Raw genomic sequence first — 22,057 nt, 5'->3', positions numbered from 1 at the left:
AACATAAGATATAATTTATATACTTTTCTTAATTAAAATAATTTTATAAAAATTTGTCTAAGTTTTCATGTAATGTTACATACGTATGTATAATTTTCCAGTGTGGTTGATGTGAATTCGTACTTTCGGATGGACTTTTCTATGGGGCTGAAAAGGTTGAATTTTCCTTCTTAAGGTTACCACGTGTTCAAAAATGATTGGAAGATAATTTAATTAATAAATTGACCGTTAATTAAAAAAAAAAAAAAGAATATTAATTACCCAATTGTACGCTGGTAAAAAGTGATGTTGAGCCCGCTTTCAAATTTTGAAAAGCTGCCGCAAGCCTCTGTTTACCAATTCATTACTAATAAAACGTCGTCGTGTCGGCTTGTAATTTTATGCAGATGAAATTGAGATCTTCTCTCTGTATTTAATGATCGATGGCGAAGATGCAGAGCTTCTCTTACTCATTATCTTCCTCTTCCATATTCATCATCTGAATTCGCCTGATCCACCAGATAATTAATTTATAGCTTTGATTATCATGTTGATCGGATTACCGGTTCGATTTGCGCTCGTTGCTTTGTATGTAATTTGTCTATCGACTTGTCTGGTTCGTGCTCAAAATCAAACGGCAGCTACTACCGATCCAGACGAAGGTATATGAGCTCTTTCTTCTTCTTTCTCTTCTTCTTCTTCTTCTTCTTCTTCTGCTTCTTCTGCTTCGGACTCTCTGATTTTCAGTTTTATTTTTAAATTGTTTGTTATCGGTAGGTAGAATTTCATTTCTAGCGACTGTGTAGATTAATTCATAACTCTTAATTAATTAAATTATTAGTTAAAAAGCAAAAACAAAACTATATATACGAATGTGATGTGGTGTATAGATTTTTTTTTTTCATTTTAATTTTAAATATAATTTTTATAGTACTTTTGGTGAAATAAACTTCAGTTTTTTTATAAAAATTTTGCATATTAGCAGTAAATTTTTCGTTGGAAATTGTTGGTATCATATTAATTTTACAGATTTAAATATTTTAGGATTAAAAATGCTAATAAAACGTATCTATTTTATTGTTAATTTAATTAATATAAGAGGAAATTTTTTGTCTATAATTGAAATAGACAAATAAATTATTAGGTTTAGGGAGGATTAAAGAGTTAATTATCTTCATAATTTGGTTTAACCGATTTAGGAGATTAATTAATATAAGCAGAGATAATTAATGAGACAAAATGGTTTACATTAATTATCTGGAATTCATGAAAAGAAAAAAAAATATATCTGGAATTGAAAAGTTTTGGATATTTTAATACTTTATATATTTTTTAAGGTTTAGCTGTCTCCCAATTGTACGGTCAATTTGCTGCTGTTGACGACGACTTAGTAATAAAATATATTATAAATTATTTCAATTAGTTTTAAACATTTTTTTATTATAATTTAATTCAAAATATTTTTTTACATGACGATTTAATTTTTATAAAATAATTAAAGTTTATTCAGATATTTTAAAAATAATAATAATTATTCAGTTATTAATTTAATTAATTAATTAAAATTGTTTCTTAATATTATGTTTAATTATACTATAATTATTTAAAAATTTTATGCTATAAAATTAAAAAAATTTAAATATTTAAAGCAGTAGAAAACTATAAATTATATGAAATGATAAATTTTAAAAATTAATTTAATTATTTATCTTATAATTTATAAATAATATCTTCATGACTTGTTTTTATGTTTTATAAAAAAAAAATATTAAGTATAAATCGAATTGCATATTTCAATTTACCTTTATTAAAAAATTATATTATGCTTAATGTATCTTCATGAATAAGGTGGAATTATAATTAATTTAAACATATTATTTAGTTAATTAAATATATACACGTACATAGATATATATATATATATTTAAAAGCTAAAATCAAAACAACACGTGGTGGGTCTGGGTCTTTTTCAAATTAATTAATTAGTTGAGTAATCATGCTTATATATTTTAAATAATTAATAATTTAATTAATTAATTAATTATATTTATTTATTTATATTTTTTAAATAAATAATAATTTTTTGGGTTGAGACAGCAAGAACTCTGAATTCAATATTCTCAAAATGGGGAATAACGGCCCAACCGGAGTGGAATATCAGCGGAGAGGTTTGCAGTGGCGTGGCATTATCAACTGACGCTACCGTTATCGACGATCCTGCTTTCAACCCTTTCATCAAGTGTGATTGCTCTTTTGATAACAACAATCTCTGTCACATCAAAGAACTGTACGTTTTTACTTGTTCCACACTCTCTCTTTTTTATTTTTATTTATAATAATTCAAAATTACTAAAAATAAAATTTATTTGAAAGAAAATATAAAGATACCCGTTTCGGGTTTTTTTTTTTTTTTTCTTAGCACACAGTTCACTCTTTCCACATTCTTCTTTCATTTCATTTACTTGGGAGTGAAAGACAGAGAGGAGATGTTGGGAGGTCTGAATCCATTAGTTACTGGAAGAAATCTCTGCATACTTGTTCATCAAATCATAGTGAAGCGACAAGTATCGGAAATCGATCCACTCTGCATTACAGTTCTTCATGGATTATTTCCATGGAGGTTGGGTGTTGTTATTTGGCAAAGAAAGGTGTGAGAAGGGAGGAGTGTGTTTCTTACGGTGGATTACTTGTTCATCAAATCATAATGAAGCGACAAGTTTCGGAAATTGATCCACCCTGCATTAACAGTTCTTCATGGATTACTTCTTCCATGGAGGTTGGGTGTTGTTATTTGGCAAAGAAAGGTGTGATAAGAGAGGAGTGTGTTTCTTATGGTGGATTAGTGTTGGTTAACGATAAACCTATTCGATAAAATGCCTGAGAGGATCCTAAACCTTGTATTTTTGTTTTTTTTTTCTTCTCTAAACGCTAATCTGCGTTTACTTAACCCAGAATTCGTCATATTTGATTTTCATTTTGCTCACGTTAAATCCTCTTTACAGGAAGGTTTTCGCACAATCCGTCGAGGGACCAATTCCTGATGAGCTATGGACTCTGACTCATCTCACCAATCTGTATGATTTCTTTTCTTAATCTATGAAGAAATCATCTCTACCTTTGTTTTATACTTGACTACTTCCAGCCACTGCTGGATGCCCGTTTTGCTTTGAGATTGGATCAAAAGAAAAGGAGTTTGGTTCGGTGAACTTCTAGTTCTTCAACTTTTACTGATTAAATAGGAAGAAAACTTGGAACTCATTTGCATATAATGTAATTATGTGGAAATAAGATATTTGAAACCACTTCTTTAATTAACATGTATGTTTCTAATTGATAATCAGAGCTTAGATATAGGTATGGAGCTCATAATTTCTGTCTCTCCTCTTTTTCCCTTTTTTGGAGATCCCATAAAGGGTTCAACTTACGTGGAAGTGAGCCATTAGGACAAAACAAAAAATTTTGATCTCTATCTCGGCTTAATAATTAACTAGAGTATGAATAAAAATGGGTGGTTAATTTTTTTTTATCACATAAATATGAGATATGGATTAGGAGAGTGTCATGCAATTTTCTTTTTCAGTTGCTTGTTTAATGGTGTTAGACAAAGATTTTTGAATTTTTTAAAAGTTGGAAATTAAACTGATATATGCTTCAAATTGAAGGACTACGCATACACTTGACCAAAACTAAGGATTTGGTGAATTAGTCAATAAACTGGTTTTGCTTGAATATACTAACTTTTTGTTACACCTTGTCACTCTCTCTTTTTTTTTCCTACAGGAATTTAGGCCAAAATGTCTTGACAGGTTCCTTGTCTAGATCTATTGAAAATCTGACACGCATGCAATGGCTGTAAGGAAAATTTGATTTTCATTCCAAAACATCTATTGCTTGGAGTTATAAGAGATTGAATGTAGAGGTTTCTTATTCTGATGTTTAACCTATGTTTATTAGGAACTTGGGCATCAATGCATTATCAGGAGAGATTCCCAAAGAAGTTGGAATGCTTACTGATTTAAGATTATTGTAAGTCGATGTTATTTTTAATGTAATTTATCAAAGCACAGATAGTTCTTTTTTCTGCTGAAATGAGTGACTTCCCTCTCAAATAATTTTCATCTTCTCAAACTTCTCTTCTTGCCAGCATTATAATCTTCAATTTTTTCTTTTTTTTGATCAGTTATTACTAAAGAAAAGATAAAACAATTAGATCTTCCCTAAAATGTGCATGATTTAGAAGAGTACATTTCCCGTGGAATGACTTGAATCACCACATTTGGTGGGAAGATATCTATTCGTGGCTACTAAATGTCATTAGTTGGAGTGGTCACAATAGGCTAATAGTCCATGTAGTCTTTTTTTAAAAATTAAAAACAATGACTAGTTGATGCTCCTCCTTCCTCAATAACTTACCGAACCTTGACAATCTAAACTTACAGAAACAATTTTTTTTTTATATGCAGTGCTATTGGGGCAAATAACTTCTCTGGTTCTCTCCCTCCTGATCTTGGAAATTGCCGGAGACTAGAACAACTGTAAGTTTTAATACTTGGTTTTTCTCATTTTACATGCAAGATTTGCTTAATGCTTTGAATTGCACTTACTCGCTAAAAGTAGACCTGGAGTACTTTATAACTATCAACAATCAGTTTCTTTAGCACAAGAGATCAAGATCGTGAAAACTCGTGTTATATTTACCAAAATTGAAGATTCTAAGAACTCTTGACTATTTTAAGATGATCATAGATATAGGTTCCTTGTGGTCCATGAAAACATTTTCTAAGTTTTACTTCATATAAACATATATTTTGATATATAAAAAAACTTGATGGTTGAAAAAGAATTAGAAAAATAAAAATAAAACTATACTATGGTTTTCTATTTGACATGAAATGGGGAATAGGAATAAAACCAAGTCGTTAACTCTCAATCATCTGAGTTAGATGCTCTTGGTAAATAAACATGAATTTGGACATAATAAAATACTGCTTTTATTAAATTTTAGAAAATTATTTTTGTTCATACTTAAGTTAGTACCAAACATAATCATATACACACACACACACATAAATATATGTTACATATACATATATATATGTTTATTCAAAAAACATATATATACATATGTCTGCATCAACATCTATATCTAAATGTATATTTATGTTCTGTTCTCTATTAGCAGGCATATACATATTCATACAGAAATTTATATATACATATAATATATATTGTGTATATATACACATATTTTGGATAAGTAGTACATGTACATTTACATACATATATTGTGCCTTAAAACTATAAATCTATGTATCTACCTATATATATATATATATATATATATACTTATCTATATGTATACATATTTGTATGTACATATAAAAATTTAGGAAACACAAACTAAGAAATTTTCCAATGTACTAAACATGGTCTTAGTGTTTTCCCATGGCAGTACCATTATTGCCTCTCTTTCTTTTACTATCAATAAAGGAATACCTTGGATATGTTTTCTCAAAGATCAATAAAATTGTATAATTTTAGTTATGTCATTGTTGCAAACATTTATAACATATGTTCTTGTTTGTGTTGGACTGCCTCCCTGTGTGACTTGTGTGCATGCTAAACTGTTATATATGACTATCCATGTCAGCAAGCACGTATGTAGACATGTAAGTTTTTGTATATTTAAACTTCGACGTACTCTAAACTGCTATATACGTAGATACTTTCTTCAAATGAGTTCTAACAGGATACTTTCTCCATGTCAGCAAGCACGTATGTAGACATGTAAGTTTTTGTATATTTAAACTTCGACGTACTCTAAACTGCTATGTACGTAGATACTTTCTTCAAATGAGTTCTAATAGGAAGCCCTTGCCAAATCTTTTACTGTTTTAGTACGTATATTAGGCAGTAGGAAATTATCTTGTGCTGTAGGTACACATTGCATGGTATCCTGTTATGGTCCAAAGGAGTGAATCTTCTTACACGTTCGATTAATGTAAACTTCTAGATCAGTTTACCTGAGTACCTTTATTTTGTTCTGCTTTCTGACTTATGATATGATAATTTGTATTCTTTTTCGTGTCTTAAGTGGTAAGTGCAAAACAACAAAACTAATGGAAGTTGTCTACCATGACAGTTTTATAGATAGCTCTGGGGTTCGTGGCGAGATACCTAGAACATTTTCTAGTCTACAGAACTTGGTGACAGTGTAAAGAAATTTGATCATATCATCCAAATAATTGAATTTATTTTAAACCAAGAATTTATCAAAAGATCTATAGAAATTTTGAGAAAGTTTATTTATTCATGTCAGATGGGCATCGGACACTGAACTTACCGGCAGAATACCTGACTTCATAGGGAATTGGTCGAAGCTTGCTACACTGTGAGTGTATTATTTAATTTTCCTCTTTTATTTTTTGTGTATAGTTTATTTACTTTTCTTTGTAGTCTAAAGCTAATGTCTAATACTGCAGCATAAGTTTGTTATACTCGACTCATAAATGAAGTATATCAATTCGAATCCTGAATTTTGAATTTAGAATATTAAGGGAGACCAATAATTTCCACTATTTCTTTAATTCACGAACCAAATTCAATCTAATGGGATAGTTTATTTAAATTTTTTTTCCACCAAGAACATTTTGTAAAAAGATGTTTTTCATTTCTATTTTTTTTTTGGGGAACATTATTTAGTTATTTTTTCTGATTTCATAAAACGGAAAGAAGAAAATATGTCTAGTTTTAGGAGTTTGAAATTCAACTATCTTCTGAATCATCAATCTAATCCTTTTTTTTTTAACTTTAGAAAATTCTATTCTTCCAACTGCAAATTTAAGTGGAACATAAACTACCATCTTAATTGGCTGCTTTCTTTTTTCAAAATCTTGCAAGCTTTACAATCTTTCTTATTTCTGTATGTATTCTTTGTAGGAGATTTCAAGGTAACTCTTTTGAAGGTCCTATTCCGTCAGCATTCTCAAATCTAACTTCTTTGACAGAGTTGTGAGTACTTACCTTTACTGGTCATGTTTGTTTTATATCCTGTGTCTATGATCTTAACCTTTCTATTAAATAAAATTGTAGGAGAATAAGTGATTTGACGAATGGAAGTTCATCGCTGGAGTTTATGAAGGATTTGAAATCCCTAACTATCCTGTATGAAAACATAAATCGACTCCATTGGGTATCATACTATTATGCTTTTTTCTTCTTTTTGCTTCACTCTTACAACCTGATGATTACATGTCCTGCAGAGTACTAAGGAACAACAATATTTCTGATTCAATTCCACCCAGCATTGGCGAATTCCAGAATTTGACACAACTGTAAGTTGTTCCTCTCGATTGATAGCTATTTAGATATACTAAAGATGGAAAGTTAAATTTGTATTAGTCCTGCTAATTCAAAGAAATTTAAGAATGAGAGCATGGTATTGGCAAGTTAAATCTGTTTCTTTTAATCTATTGTTTACTAGTTAACAATGTAATCTATACATTCCTCAGAGATTTGAGTTTCAACAATTTGAATGGAGATATCCCCGCTGCGCTTTTCAATATGAGTGCACTTAGTCACTTGTAAGATGCTACTATCCTTAATTATGTCATGCATTTGCAGACAAGTACTTGCACGCTGAAGAAAGTATATTTGCTCTAATTGTCAGGTTTCTAGGAAATAATAGTTTGAGTGGTTCCTTGCCTGCCCAAAAGAGTTCTTCACTCCGCACCATGTGAGTACAGCTAACATAGGTATTGGCATCACAAAATGCTTTAAAATTGGAGTTATGATTTTTTTTTTAATATTTAAACAGATCTTTTGCTGTCTAAAAGAGCAGATTTCTGGTGAAATATGGAAACATGGAAGATGCTGAGCTTATATGAATCAATATCATTTCAATGAGTCTTAAATCAAATGCATTTAAAAATTCCTTCCTGGAATGTCTACTTAAAATTCGTCTCTTATTAAATTGGCAATTGCAGAGATGTATCATTCAACAATTTAGCTGGTACACTTCCTTCTTGGGTTCATGAGCTAAATTTGCAAGTGTAAGTCTTCAAATGATAATATTATTTCTGATTATGTTTCATGAATTGTTGCCAGCTGATTTCTAGTTAAGTATTCCTAATGATAAGAAGTTTGGTAATGGATAGAAAAAGCATGGATAAAAATGGTAAATCCTTGTCTTAGCAAGAGATCTGGTACAGTAATGAGTCATTGACCCAGCAGTCTCCTCTTTATAACTAGAGACAGGAATACCTAGGTTAGATGACATTACTCTCCAATTCTATGTTAAACAGGTGGTATGAGGAGCTGTCAGTAATGACAATAGACAAGACATTGAGGAGAATAGCACAGATAATAAATTAAATAAAAAATAGGTCTGTCTTCTACTACGGTGTTCATTGGAGTTAGCAGGAGGAGGTTTGCATGTAAAATATTATTTTCATGATCTTAAGACAATAATTCTGAGAAGGGTGGTTCATTTTTTCCTTTGGTTAGCTATTTGAAAAATAAAGACAGATTGCTGCTTTTAGCTTGGGAAGTAGCTTTTGTGCGAGAGTATTTTGGCTATTGAGTCTTCTATTAAAAATGGCTCTCTTTGTTACTATAGTTTATTTGGCAAGGAGGATGCTGAGACTGAAAATCATCTTTGCTTTTGATGTTGGAACATCTTGAATAATAGAACAATTTGTTGCCAAAAAACTGTGGGCTTGGAATTAATATGCCTCTGTCAACATTAACAAAAACCACTGTTTAGTGCCTTGTTCTATTTTTGGATAGTTTGGAATGGAATAAGTAGGAGAGCTTGTGGGTGCTCTTTATATATTATATTAAGGATGCATTTGGATCAATACTTGTTCAATTTTCAGTCAATTTCTAGTTCCAATTTTTATATTAGTCTTCTTTTTTTTTTTAATTAGAACATAACTTATGGTATTTGAGTTATTATGACTCCTACTTTAAATTCCTTGATGTTGGGATTTCAACCACCACCTTAAATGGTAGTAATTCAATTCCCACCATCAAAGAATTTAAGGTGGTACAGCATTAATCTAAACATAACAAAATATGTTCTAGTTATACATAATAAGTATAAAGAAAATTAGAACTAGGACTAACTAGGAAATTGAATAATAATTGAATCAAACATATCCTAGGAGATAGATCCGTTCATGCCCTTGATTGTTGGTTTACCAGTTGCAACAAGAGAGATGGCAAAAGCCTTAAGAAGATAGTCTATTTGGAAACACCCCCTCCCTGAGTGGTGCTTTAAATCTTTGAAGGGCATCTTCTGGTATTATATGCTCATTTGGGCTTTTATCTAACATTCTTATCAGTGATGAAACTAACTTGAAAATCTTTGATGCCACTATGAATGCAGGAACCTAGTTGTCAACAACTTCACTGTGGAAAGCTCAGAAAACAGGTCAGTTTCTTGGTGCTATAGTTTGTTTAGATGCTTTTGACTTGGCCCTATCTTTATCTTGATGTATTTGCCTACCTAAACCAACTGAGGGCTTTGGGATTCCTATGAGTGATCATGCTATTATTTTTTTCTCTGACAATTGACATTAGTGTTTTTTGTGTGTATAACATGTTAAAGTTCTCCTTAACTATATCAGAGAAGTATTTCGGTAAATTTTTGCGTAGTAGTTTAACTAACTGCTTCGATGATTGTTTATAACTTGTTAGCATTGATTTAACAAAGTAATCTTGTCTTGTGTTTTCATTTTTTATTTAATGTTATGTATGTTTTATCATATGTAATATTTAAAGTTAATGTAAAATTTATTAAGAGAAAATTTACAAGGAAAATAAGGAGGAAAAATATGATATTATGTGAGAAGACATAGGAGAAGAAATAGGAAGAGAAATATATGTTAGAGTCATAAAAAAGGGAATTTTCCTTTATTCCTCTCGTGTATACTTTTCAGATTTTGAGGGGATATCAATTGGGTATTCTGCTCTATAAATTGCAGAATAATGTAGAAGAAAACTATGAATAAAAATTCAGTTTTTCTTCATAAACCCTAGCGTACTACAAGTAAATGGATCCTGGTATATAAGAGTTAGCAGTCCAATATAGGGCCCAGAATTTATACAGGAATAATGTATGTTTAGTTCCATGTTCTTAATTTCATTAATTGAGGGCAAACTTTTAGTATCTCCAGTATCTCCTAAGTAATATGCTAAAGGAAATGGAGGGTCTATTCATTTGAACAGGTCAAGCCAGTTCATATTTCCTTTTCAGTATATGGTCTCACTAGCTAAGCGTCTAATTGTTTCTCGAGATAAGACAATGATAGTCAACAAATCTTAGGTGGAGGAAGATTGCCTTGGGATAAAGATAAAAACATAACACCTTCATGACATCTTCATGATGAGCTTGTTGAGTGAGAGTGTCCTAGAGAGAGAAAACTTAGAGGTTCTCCTTGTTTACCGAGGGTCGTCCCCTGACGACGCACCCCTGGCTGACCATGCCAGTGGGTCGACGGAAATTTTTAATGTTAAACTTTCGACATGGTGGAGGGGGGGAATGGGGTTCGAGTGTACAAGAACAGAAGGGGTTACTGGAAGTCCATTTTTTTCCCAGAAGGGGGATGTGGAATGACTTATTCAGAGTTTTAAGGAATTTAGATGAGAAATGTCAGAAGGGGCATGGACCAGATATCAGAGGAGTAGTTGGAGGTCGTTGCGGATGAGGGTGGAAATAGGCGAGGTTATTTTTTGGTGTTCTCGAAGGAGAAAGATGGATATAGTGGTAGAATAAATAGTTTATATACCGTAAGGAAACAAGGTAGAGGGGTGGTGGCAATTAATGGAAACTGTACATGAGGTAGTTGGCATGAAGGCGATCCCTCCAGAATGGTTGAAAGGAAAAAGATCGTTGAAGAAGAAAGAGTATGTTGAGGCGGCTGAACTGGCGGCTGGTAAGTTCAAATGTCTTGGTTGTAACCTGGAGTGGGAACTCCAACGGGGAAGAAGATGGCTACTTTTTCCGAGATGCTGAGATTGCCAGATGCGAAGTTGAGTCGGGTAGGGTAGGAAGCCCTTCCGGTCGGGACAGTTCAAATTTCAAATCGAGAACTGAAGGGGATCATGTGCAGGTAAGCAGGCGGGAAGAAATTATGGAGGGGGGTTTTTGTGGGCCAAAGGATGGTTCAAAAAGAAAATGCTCTTGGGCTGAAAAAGGAAAATGGGTGGACAACTCGGAAAGGAGCATGAGAAGGGCTAAAAGAAAAACAAAGAAAATCTGGCAGCACAAAAGAATTAAGCCCAGCTCGCCAGCAACAAAAAAGGAAAAATTTAAAATGCTGAGGAGGGCAAAAGTGGGATATGCTCTGATAACCCGATAAATGCTGAGGAGGAAATCGTTGAAGAAGAAGCGGAGTCAGATGGAGAAGAGAGGGAGGATGGCTTCAAGATAGATGGCTCGGTTCTTTCCGGCATTTCAATGGGCACTTCCTTGTCTGCTGGTGATGGAGATGATGTCAGAGATCCTGGAGACGCTGGAAACGTGGTGAGGGCGAGTAGAGATTGTTCCGGAAATGACCATGCTCTAATTGAGTTTGAGATGTTAAAGAATGATGAGGGTGGTGTGCTGAATATGAGTCCTATCCAGACCTACAGCTTTAATAGCAATTTGATGGTTCTAGCCGATGGTGATTTGGCTGACCAATATTCGACTTGGGTTCAGAGGAATTTTGTTAAGGTGAGTAAAATGTTTGAGATGTGTTTCAAAGGGCTGGAACAGAGGGTGTTGACTTTGCTGTCTGAACTTGAAATTAAATTCTTAGAAGCTGAGAGGGAGAAGAAAAAAGAAAAAAAGAGTGGAAATAAAAAGGGAGAAGGAGGGAGAAGAGAGTTAAAAAGATTAGAGTGATCAGTGAACTATGAGGGACAAAAAAACAGAAGAAGGGGGGACGGTGAGTCTTCTATTGAATGTAAATTATGATTCGAAAATCTATTTCGTGAAATGTGAGGGGATTGAATGAAGGTAACAAGAGGAATGTGATTAAGTGCTATATGAAAATGTGGAAACCGGAGGTGGTTTGTTTCCAAGAGACAGAAATAGAAAAAATAATAAAAAATATAATAAACAGCTTATAGAGAGACAGAAACGTGAAGTGGGATTTTTTGCCGGCTATGGGGGCTGTGGGTGGGATTTCGGTGATGTGGGACATTGAAAAATTTACTTGTATGTGGGTGGAAAGGGGAAGGATTTCTCTGTCTTACTGTCTGGAGAGTTGCAGGGAGGTGAGAGGTGAGTTTTCTCTGGCATCTATTGCAGAGGTAACAGAGAGAAAAGGCAGTATCTATGGGATGAGTTAGGGAGGGTTAAAATGAAGTGGGGTAAAAGATGGGTGGTTGGAGGAGATTTTAATATGGGGGATGAGTAATAGAATTGGGGAGATTGAGGAGTTTAGGGAGATGGTTGATAAGTTAGAGCTTGTGGATCTTCCACTTAGGGGAGGGAGGTGGACTTGGTCGAGTGGCAGGGAGTGCCCTTCATGGTCAAGAATTGACCGTTTTCTAATTTTTAATAGTTTGTTAATGCAGCTTGCAGGTTTGAGGCAAAAAATCTTAAGCCATCCAATTTCAGACCATTTCCCGATTTGTCTTGTTCTGAAAGAACATTATATGGGGGCCTACACCATTTAGATTGGACAATAGTGGCTGAATGTTGAAGGGTTTAGGAGGTTGATAGAAAAATGTTGGCAGGAAACAGTTGTGGTGGGTATTAGCAATTATGTCTTTGCTACAAAATTGAAAACTCTTAAAAATGAAATTAATAGATGGGTGAAGGTGGAGGGTGGCAGATTAGAGAGTTCTTTGAATGAGAATCTTAATGAGCTGGCCAATCTTGACAATAAGGAGATGGAAGGTATTTTGTGTGAACAAGGAAGGATGAGGAGGGAGGAAGTAAGGAAATGTGTGGCTGCGGTGATGAACTTGGAGGCAATTTCATAGAGACAAGAAGCAAGGGAGAAATGGCTTAAGGAGGGAGATAGAAACAAAAGGTATTTCCACTGTTTGGCCAATTTCCACCCGAAAACAACTATGTGGAAGAACTTTGCTGTAATGGAGATTTGGTGAAAGGCAATGAGGGTATGAGGAGGAAGGCAAAACAATATTTCCAGCAACTCTATTCTGAAGATGAGTTTAGAAGGCCCAGCCTTGATAATTTGCAATTGAGGGTGCTGAGTGCCGAGAGTAGGGATGGTTTGGAGGCTCCGTTCACATAAGAGGAAATCAAGGGATACCTTGATGATTGCAATGGGGAGAAGACTAAGGGTCCGGATGGGTTCAATATGAAATTCTATAAAGTTTTTTGGAATGTGATCAAGAAAGACGTGCTTGCTGTTTTTAATGAGTTCCATAGAATGGGGTGTTTTGTCAACTCTATCAATTCGACTTTCTTGGTTTTTATTTCAAAGGTGGTAGGTGCTAAAGATATTAAAAACTTTAGATCGATTAGTTTGGTGGGAAGTATTTACAAATTAATTTTTAAAGTGCTTGCTAAGAGACTTTCTATGGTATTGGGTGAAGCGATTGGGGAAAACCAGAATGTGTTTGTTGGAGGAAGGCAAATTCTTGATGGTGTTATGATTGCTAATGAAGTTGTGGATGATTTGATGGGATAGAAAAAAGATGGCCTCCTCTTGTGTAAAATTGATATGGATAAGACTTATGATCATGTTTGCTGGAATTTTGTGAATTACATGCTTATGAGGATGGTGCTTGAGTGTAAATGATGAAATTGGATCATGAAATGTATTTTCTCCACTTCTTTTGCAGTTATGGTTAATGGGCATCCTTCAACTTTTTTTAAAGCTTCTAGAGGCCTCCATCAAGGGGATCATTTGTCACCTGTACTTTTTCTTAGTGTTATGAAGGCTTTTAGTAGATTGATGGAGAGAGCGGGGGACTTGAATTTATTGAAGGGCGTGGAGGTTGGGAGGGGGAAGGAGAGAGTAAGAAGTTCTCATTTTTTCTTTGCGAATGATGCCCTAACTTTTTGTGAACTTTCTATTAATACTATAATTGCACTTGAGATGCATCATTCTTTGCTTTCAAATGGTGTCTAGACTTAAAATTAACATGAGGAAGAGAGAAGTGGTTAGAATCGGTGATACAAGGGATGAGGAGAGTTTGTCCTTGGTGTTAGGGTGTAAGACAACTACACTCCCAATCAAATATTTAGCCTTACCGTGGGTTCGATTCCCACATATGGCGTCATAATTTGTGAAAATAATATATTTATCAAGTATATGTCTTTTATTTAAAAAAAAAAAATATTTAACCTAACCTCTTGGGGCCAAATTCAAAGATCTAAAAAATTGAGAGTGTATTATAAAGATATTTGAAAAACGATTGGCATGATAAAAAAAGAATTTTCTTTCTAAAAAGGGTAGACTTACTTTGATAAAAAACACGTTAAATTTACCTATATACTATCTCTCTATTTTAACCATCTTGGTCAGCATTACTAATAAGTTTGAAAGAATTCAATGTAGATTTCTTTGGAGTGATGAAGAGAGGAATAGAAAGTACCATTTACTTAGGTGGGAGGGGGTGAAGAAACCGGTTTGAGAGGGGGGGCTTGGTTTGAGGTCTATTAGAGAATTAAACGGCACTCTTCATGGGAAATGATTATGGAAGTCCCTTGTGGAGGAGGGGTGGCTGCAGATTTGTGCAGGCGAGGTGGGGGATTGGGAGGAGAGAGGTAGGAAAGGGAGATTCGAACCGCATGGCATGAGCCTTTGCAAGAAAATTAGAGATGACAGCTTCTTATTCATGGGCTGTGTTGGGTGGCTGCTTAGTAATGAGGGGGATATCAATTTCTGGCAGGATTAATGAGTTGGTAACTTCAAGCTTAAAGATCGTTTTCGCAGAATTTTTGAAATTGCTGATAAAGAGGCTAACTTGAAGGATATTTATGATAAGGTGGGGGAGGGGTGGGTCTGGAACGTGAAAGTGGTAAGAAATTTACAGGACTGGAGAATCAATGAGTATAGCAATCTGTTATGGTGCTTAAACAGCAAAAAAATTGAGTGATGACAGAGATAAGAGGGTGTGGAAACCTGATGAGAAGAACGGCTTTTCTGTGAAATCATTGTATAAGATCCTGTGTAAGAATGACAACAGCAGCAACAGCAATAATGCACCCTTCAAGAAGATTTGGAAGATTAGAACTCCTCCTAGATTGGCATTTTTTACTTGGGAAGCAGCAAAAGAATGTATTTTGACAATTGAAATGCTTAAAAGGAGAGAAAACACCATGGTTAATAGATGCTATCTTTGCAAATTTGATGAGGAAACTTGTAACCATTTATTGTTGAGGTGCTCGAAAACTTATAGCATCTGGATGTCTGTTTTGGGGCTGCTGGGGCTGAACTGGGTTATGGCTGAGAGTATGAGTAGTAAACTGTGGGCGTGGCTGAATTTTTGTAAAAAGAAAAGACACTTATTTCTTATTCATTAACTATTTTTTGGATTGTGTGTGAGGAAATAAATGCGAGAGCTTTTGAGAACATTGAGACTAACTTTACACATGTTAGAAATAGATACATACACACTTTTGTTTTTATTTTGTTAAGTCATGACATTAAAGATTGGGAGGATTTTGGGATTGTCATGAACTAATTGATTTATTATAACTAACTTTTATATATGGGTAGTATTCTCTTGTTACTTATGTGCATAATAATACTTCTCTTTTCTCTCTAAAAAAAAAAGATAAAAACATTTAAGTATCATGAGATATAAGAATATACTATAGTTTGTTAAAAAACAAAGGATTCTATAGCATAATTAATCTTTCTTTATTGAAGGCTTTGACAGTCCTTTGGGAAATTAATAGGAGTTTTAGTTATTCTTAAGTGTGAGTAATTTTCCCTTTTTGCTGAGATAACCGATAAAGCATTATTAATTGATTATGCTTCTTTCACTTTGCCATTCTCATTCCTAGTTTGCAACTCTAACCCATATATCTTGTAAACAACTAATGGTACCTAAAAGACTAGTGCCTGTTGCTTGATGAATTCGTATTTCTCATCCAAGAAATCTCGTCATTTACTTTCAGTGCATTGCCATCTGAACTGCATTGTCTGCAAAGGAACTTTCCTTGTAATCGAGGCAAGGGAGCATGTAAGTAAAACTGAAAAAATGTCCTTATTAACTGTTGGTTTGTGTAAAATATAATAGTAAAAAATGTCTGATATGTTATGGCTGTTTTTTCAAATTAGAATTGCTTCATTTCCATGGAGCTTATTTAGTGTTTAGAATGCATTACTCTTTCCTGACCTGATAATTGGTATTAGATTAAGGTTAGGTTCTCCTGTAAAAACATTGGCTATGATCTCATCCAATCAATCACCCCATGAACAAAATAAAACTACATGAGATCTGAAAGGTGCTCAGTAAAGAGAGCGGAACAGTAAAAGGATTGCCAACTTGAGAAAGCAACCTCGACTGCAGTCAACCTGTCTCCCTAAGAAAGATGCTGTTTCTTCTATCCAGTCACCTTTTTTTACAAATGTCTTAGTAATAGGAGTCCATACGCAAGTCTCATTCTTTTTCAAATGCAGAAAAGGTCCAAGGAAGTCGTTTGCAAGCTACCCACTCTACACCCAAAATATTGGCCAGATGCACCAGTCCGTCCACTCATCAAATTACTTCACTTAACTTGAAGCTCAAATTATATGAGAAGCAATCTCTTCTGCTTATACCTGCCAAAGTTTTCATAATAAGATTTATTTTAAAAAAAAAGTTCTAATAATAAGATAATTTTTCTAAGTTTTCAGAATAATTTCACTAGGTAGGTATTGTTTTTGTACATGATGATTATTTGTACAAAAAAGAGAGTTCACCTTGAGGTGGAACTCTATGTAAACATGATGTTGAACTTTATTACAGAAAGAACAAACCCTATATATTTTATCATGTTTATAAGGTTCATCTGGATTACTTTTTAAAATATCACCGACTATTATCTCTATGAAAACTTTGCAAAGTCAGGTTTCTCTTTCTGATGGATGCAGTTTTTAACTTTTCAATCAAGAGTGGTGGGCCCCAGATAACATCTACTAGTGGTGTTCTATTTGAGAGGGAAAATGAGACTCTGGGACCAGCAACATATTTTGTGGCCAATACAAACAGGTGGGCAGTTAGTAATGTTGGACTTCCTACTGGAAGCATCAATCCCAAGTTCAAAGTCAATTCACAATCACAATTTGCAAACACGGACTCAGAGCTATTCCAAACAGCACGAATCTCTGCTTCATCATTGAGATACTATGGATTGGGGCTTGAGAATGGCAACTATACTGTGAATCTCCAATTTGCTGAATTGCAAATTGAAGATTCTACATGGAGAAGTGTTGGTAGGCGTGTTTTTGACATATATGTCCAGGTCTGTATTATATATCAAAATTGTTTTACTGACTGCTTTTCGACTGCTGCCTTTTAATCTTCTTTTTCCTTTCCCTTCATGGCACAAATGGGTGCTTATGACCCTAATTTAAATTATGATTGACAGAACTATCATGGCATCTATAGTTAAAATGACATGAACTAGATGACAAACATACATGAAATAATAACCTAACAATGTGTTTACTTATCAAAGTTAAATTTGTTCTTAGTATATATTTCAAATTTATATCCAAATCACCATTTGTTATGGTCCCTACTATGTGATATACTTATGGGTTTACTTACAGGGAAATAGGTTGGAAGACACCTTTTCAGAGTCCTATTTTGAGTATTAGAGTGGGCTTGTTAGAGGAACCCTTCAGTGTGCAAAGTTTAAGGACTTTAAAAAATTTGAAGAAAATATTGCTTGCCTCTTTTTGTTCCATACAATCAACAAATTCAGTTGGAAAAAAAGAAACCTTTAGCCCCACTTCATGATCTGAAGTCATCCAAACGTCTAAAAGAACTGACTCTCACACCCAAAAGAAACGATAAATGAGAACAGAGTTTCTTAAAGAGAAGTAAATTGTTAAACTGCATACAGAAAATTTGAAAACAAGTGAGTGATTATCGTGCTCCCCTCTTCTGTGTGACAATGTGCAAGGAGTTTGTATCCTTGGTAACTAGCACCATCCTAAATGATCCTTGCTATTCTGACCTGGCGGATGACAGGCACAAATTATTTTAGCTATGCTGTTCCCTTCAATCTTCCACTACGTCATTTATAAATCATGATATTGAGATTAACCCTTCAATGGAAAAATTCCCAGCTAATAGACATATTGTGTAATACCATAGTAAAAAATAATATGTAACATTTCTTTTAGTTGTAAGTTAAACCATTTTCTCCTTTTCTGATTTGTTTGAATTTTGAATTTCCTTCTCCAGGGAAGTCTTGCTTTAAAGGATTTTGACATACGCAAAGAGGCAGGTGGCTCTAAACGAGCTATTTCGAGGGAATTTAAGGCACAGGTGTCTGAAAATAACCTTGAAATCCATCTCTTTTGGGCTGGAAAAGGGACATGCTGCATACCTGAGCAAGGTGCATATGGACCTTCCATTTCAGCCATCAGTGCTACCCCAGGTAAGAAGCAAATCTTGTGCTCTCCATACGCTCTTGCACTAGATCCAATTACTGATTGATGAATTTTTATATAGATTTTCCACCTACTGTGAGTAACAATCCTCCTTCCATTGTAATGAGCAAAACTGGTATGATTGTGGGGATCATTGTTGGAGTAGCAGTTGTAGGCTTCATATGTATTTTGGCAGTTTTCTGCATTATTCAAAGAAGGAAAAAGTCACGTGCTAATGATGATGAAGGTAAGCAAAAAATCTTCTATGAGCATGCATTTTCAAGAACCAAAATATGTGGAGGGTATTTTTATCAAAACACTGCAATTAAAGTTTTTTTATGTTCTTAGAGAAAAAAATCCAATTAAAAATATGATCTATTTTTGGATTAAAGTATAGGAGCATTTTATCCTCCAAATTTTTCTTTCCATCATTTCCTAATGTTTTGTTTTATGAATGTCAATAAGAGCATTTTTTTTTCATGAGAAATCATTGTTCTAATATGTCAATAAAAAAGGGTTTCTTTTGTTTTAGAACAGTAGTATCAGAATCATATCATGGAGTTTCTCCTCCAATTAAGTCAACGGTTAATTATAATATGTATTCTCAGTGGATAAATTACGTAAACAATTGGATCAATTGCTCTTCAATAAACTTCATTTGGTTTGTACTTGCAGAGCTCCTAGGTATAGATGCCAAACCATACACATTTAGTTTTGCTGAACTGAGAACTGCTACAGAAGATTTTAGTCCTGCTAATAAGCTTGGAGAGGGGGGTTTTGGACCTGTTTTTAAGGTAAGTACCTATTCTGAAGAATAAAAAACATGGTGGAGCACACATCAGTTCATTCAAGTTTATTATCAGATATCAAAAAATTAACATTCAATGTTAGCATGTGATCCTTCTAAATTGGTCATCAAACTCTCAATTTTTCTTGTACATTAGAGATGCAAAGATTGTTATATAGATATACTATCTTTTAGCATAGTTTTAAGTTGGCACTCAACAGGGAAAACTTAATGATGAGAGAGTGATAGCAGTAAAGCAACTATCTGTTGCTTCCCACCAAGGCAAGACCCAGTTTATCACGGAAATAGCAACAATATCTGCTGTGCAACATCGGAACCTTGTGAAACTATACGGATGCTGCATTGAGGGAGATAACAGACTCCTTGTTTATGAATTTCTGCCAAATAAGAGTCTGGATCAAGCACTATTTGGTAGGGGCACAGAGTTCTCTGTTATTTCTACTCTAAATGGATAGCACCATGAAGACTTACACATCACTGGCTTGAATGTGGCAGGGAATAAGAACTTAAATCTCGATTGGTCAACACGCTTTGAGATATGCTTGGGAGTAGCAAGAGGACTTGCTTATCTTCATGAGGAGTCAAGGCTTCGAATTGTACACAGAGATGTTAAGTCAAGTAACATTCTGCTTGACTCCGAACTTATTCCTAAAATTTCGGATTTTGGCTTAGCCAAGCTTTATGATGATAAGAAGACCCACATAAGCACCCGTGTTGCAGGGACAATGTAAGATGATAGACATTCCATTTATCTCGGTATTTTCCATTATTATTTCTATGTAATACATGTTTTTTCTTTGTCATGGTGATGTAGTGGATATCTTGCGCCTGAATATGCCATGCGAGGACATCTTACGGAGAAAGTTGATGTTTTTGGGTTTGGGGTTGTGGCTCTTGAGATTGTAAGTGGGAGACCAAATTCTGATTCAAGTTTGGATGGGAAGAGGATGTACCTTCTTGAATGGGTATGAAATTCTATTTTATGCCTTTTTCCATAGTTGCACCATTTTTGTATTGCCTGTTTCAGGAGCTTCTTACGATCTTCAAACCGTAAAAATGCTTAATTCAGTCAAAGGTTTAGTGAACAATTATGCATGGTTAACTAAATTTTCTGAATTTCAAACAAAAACAAATATACTTAATTATGCAACTATAGTTCTCTGCAGGGGGGCCTCATCCATAACTTGATCCGATCTGGCTTTATTTGCTTCTGCTTTGAAACGTAATAAAGTGGCTTGCTTTACTATTTTTCTTCCTTTAAAGTTCTGATACATGGATTATTACCTGCAATTTCTTAGGCCTGGAACCTGCATGAAAACAACCAGGACCTTGAACTGGTGGACTCCAACTTGACAAACATTAACGAGGAGGAAGTGAAGCGAGTGATAGGAGTTGCTCTTCTGTGCACTCAGACATCGCCTGCGTTACGGCCACCAATGTCCCGTGTGGTGGCTATGCTTTCAGGAGATATTGAAGTAACAGGAGTAATCTCAAGGCCTGGATACTTGACCGACTGGAAATTTGATGATACAACCAGCTTTATGAGTGACAGTGCAAGTAGGGAAGCTGACAACAGTTATTACAAGTCATCAGCAAATGCAAGCATGGTTGCCAACTCTCCTCTAGAAGAAAACAAACCCATCCTTTCTGAAAGCATCAGAGAGGGTAGGTGAGTTCTTTTTCTTTGATTGGAGAACATGTATGGAATTAGTGGATGTAAATTTGAGACACAGATGATTTTAACCTATGTTTTCCTTTGTTTCTGTTTCCCTTTTCCTGAAAACCAAAATTTGATTTTGAAGCTTTTCCCTCGTACAAGTTACGTAGTTAAAAGGGAATTTTATGAATTTCTTTCGCCTTTTAACTTATTAGAATTGCGAGTTTTGTCTGCTATCAATCTTCTTTCTTTTTGTCTCTGTGCGCTCATTTTTGCCTCTCCTATCCAATGTCCATCTAGAGTTCTCTCAACTTTTTGGTTTATTTTCACAATTTCACTTTATCTTTTTATTCAAAAAAACAAAAAATGTTACCGTTGGTACAAATTCTCTTTTCTGACTACAAAGATGATATTTTTATGCTTTTTTTTTTAAAAAAAAGATGGGTTGCATTTAAAATCAACAAGAAGCGAGAGGTGAACCATAGACCAGTTAAGAGATGAGAATCGTATAGTTGACAAAAAACTGAAGAGCTGACAAATTAGTAGGTTGCCGCCGTATCTCAAAATCATTGATAACCCATCAATACCGAGCAAGAAGACTCTCTCCTCTCCGCCACATTATTCAAAACACCAAACAAACTATCCAACCATCCATACCATGTTGTATTATTATTTTTATACTCTTCAATGTATTGTATTATTTTTTCACTATCTCACCCATTTTTGTGATTCGTTATTAAATTTAAATTAACTCCTGATTTTTTAATCATACCATTCAATTATAAAAAATGATGTATATTTTAATTGCGATTAATAATTTTACATTACTACTTTTGTGAGATTTTTTTTTTCTTTTTCTCTTTATCCAAAGGTTAAAAGAGAAAAAAAAAAAAGGCAAAAAGTTATTTTTTATAAAATTACAAAAGAACAATTTTTAACTATTAATTTACTCGGTTTAAACTAATCGAGATATTGTAATAATTAATATTATTCGTTTTTAATTAAAAAAACTAAATATTTGACTATTGTAATTATTTTAATTAAAAAAATATA

General features: G+C 34.0%; 1 protein-coding gene across 1 annotated transcript; it reads left to right on the top strand.

Annotated features, from left to right (window-relative positions):
• The first annotated feature begins 337 nt into the window (after nt 1-337).
• On the top strand, nt 338-21,194 carry LOC110808798 (putative LRR receptor-like serine/threonine-protein kinase At1g56130). The gene is made up of 24 exons (XM_088221121.1): nt 338-641; nt 2,077-2,266; nt 2,982-3,053; nt 3,760-3,831; nt 3,934-4,005; nt 4,443-4,514; nt 6,122-6,193; nt 6,299-6,370; nt 6,919-6,990; nt 7,072-7,143; nt 7,242-7,313; nt 7,491-7,562; nt 7,649-7,714; nt 7,965-8,030; nt 9,368-9,412; nt 16,073-16,137; nt 17,031-17,401; nt 18,352-18,547; nt 18,622-18,786; nt 19,215-19,333; nt 19,548-19,758; nt 19,843-20,074; nt 20,162-20,312; nt 20,646-21,194. The coding sequence occupies exons 1-24, from the start codon at nt 527-529 to the stop codon at nt 21,018-21,020; spliced, it is 3,087 nt and encodes a 1,028-aa protein (XP_088077247.1). The 5' UTR covers nt 338-526; the 3' UTR covers nt 21,021-21,194.
• The last annotated feature ends 863 nt before the right edge of the window (nt 21,195-22,057 follow it).

Source organism: Carica papaya, chromosome 5 (genome assembly GCF_054855325.1).
Source record: "Carica papaya isolate Zhongbai chromosome 5, ASM5485532v1, whole genome shotgun sequence".
Classification (NCBI taxonomy): Eukaryota; Viridiplantae; Streptophyta; class Magnoliopsida; order Brassicales; family Caricaceae; genus Carica; species Carica papaya.
This window is presented reverse-complemented; position numbering and strand designations above follow the sequence as displayed.

What these genes read in the sequence shown, in the direction of transcription:
- LOC110808798 (XM_088221121.1), top strand. Translation starts at nt 527, where the DNA reads ATGTTGATCGGATTACCGGTTCGATTTGCGCTCGTTGCTTTGTATGTA. An exon ending in TGCCGGAGACTAGAACAACT is followed by an intron (nt 4,515 to 6,121) that starts GTAAGTTTTAAT and finishes CTACCATGACAG; the next exon opens with TTTTATAGATAGCTCTGGGG. An exon ending in TGGTCGAAGCTTGCTACACT is followed by an intron (nt 6,371 to 6,918) that starts GTGAGTGTATTA and finishes TATTCTTTGTAG; the next exon opens with GAGATTTCAAGGTAACTCTT.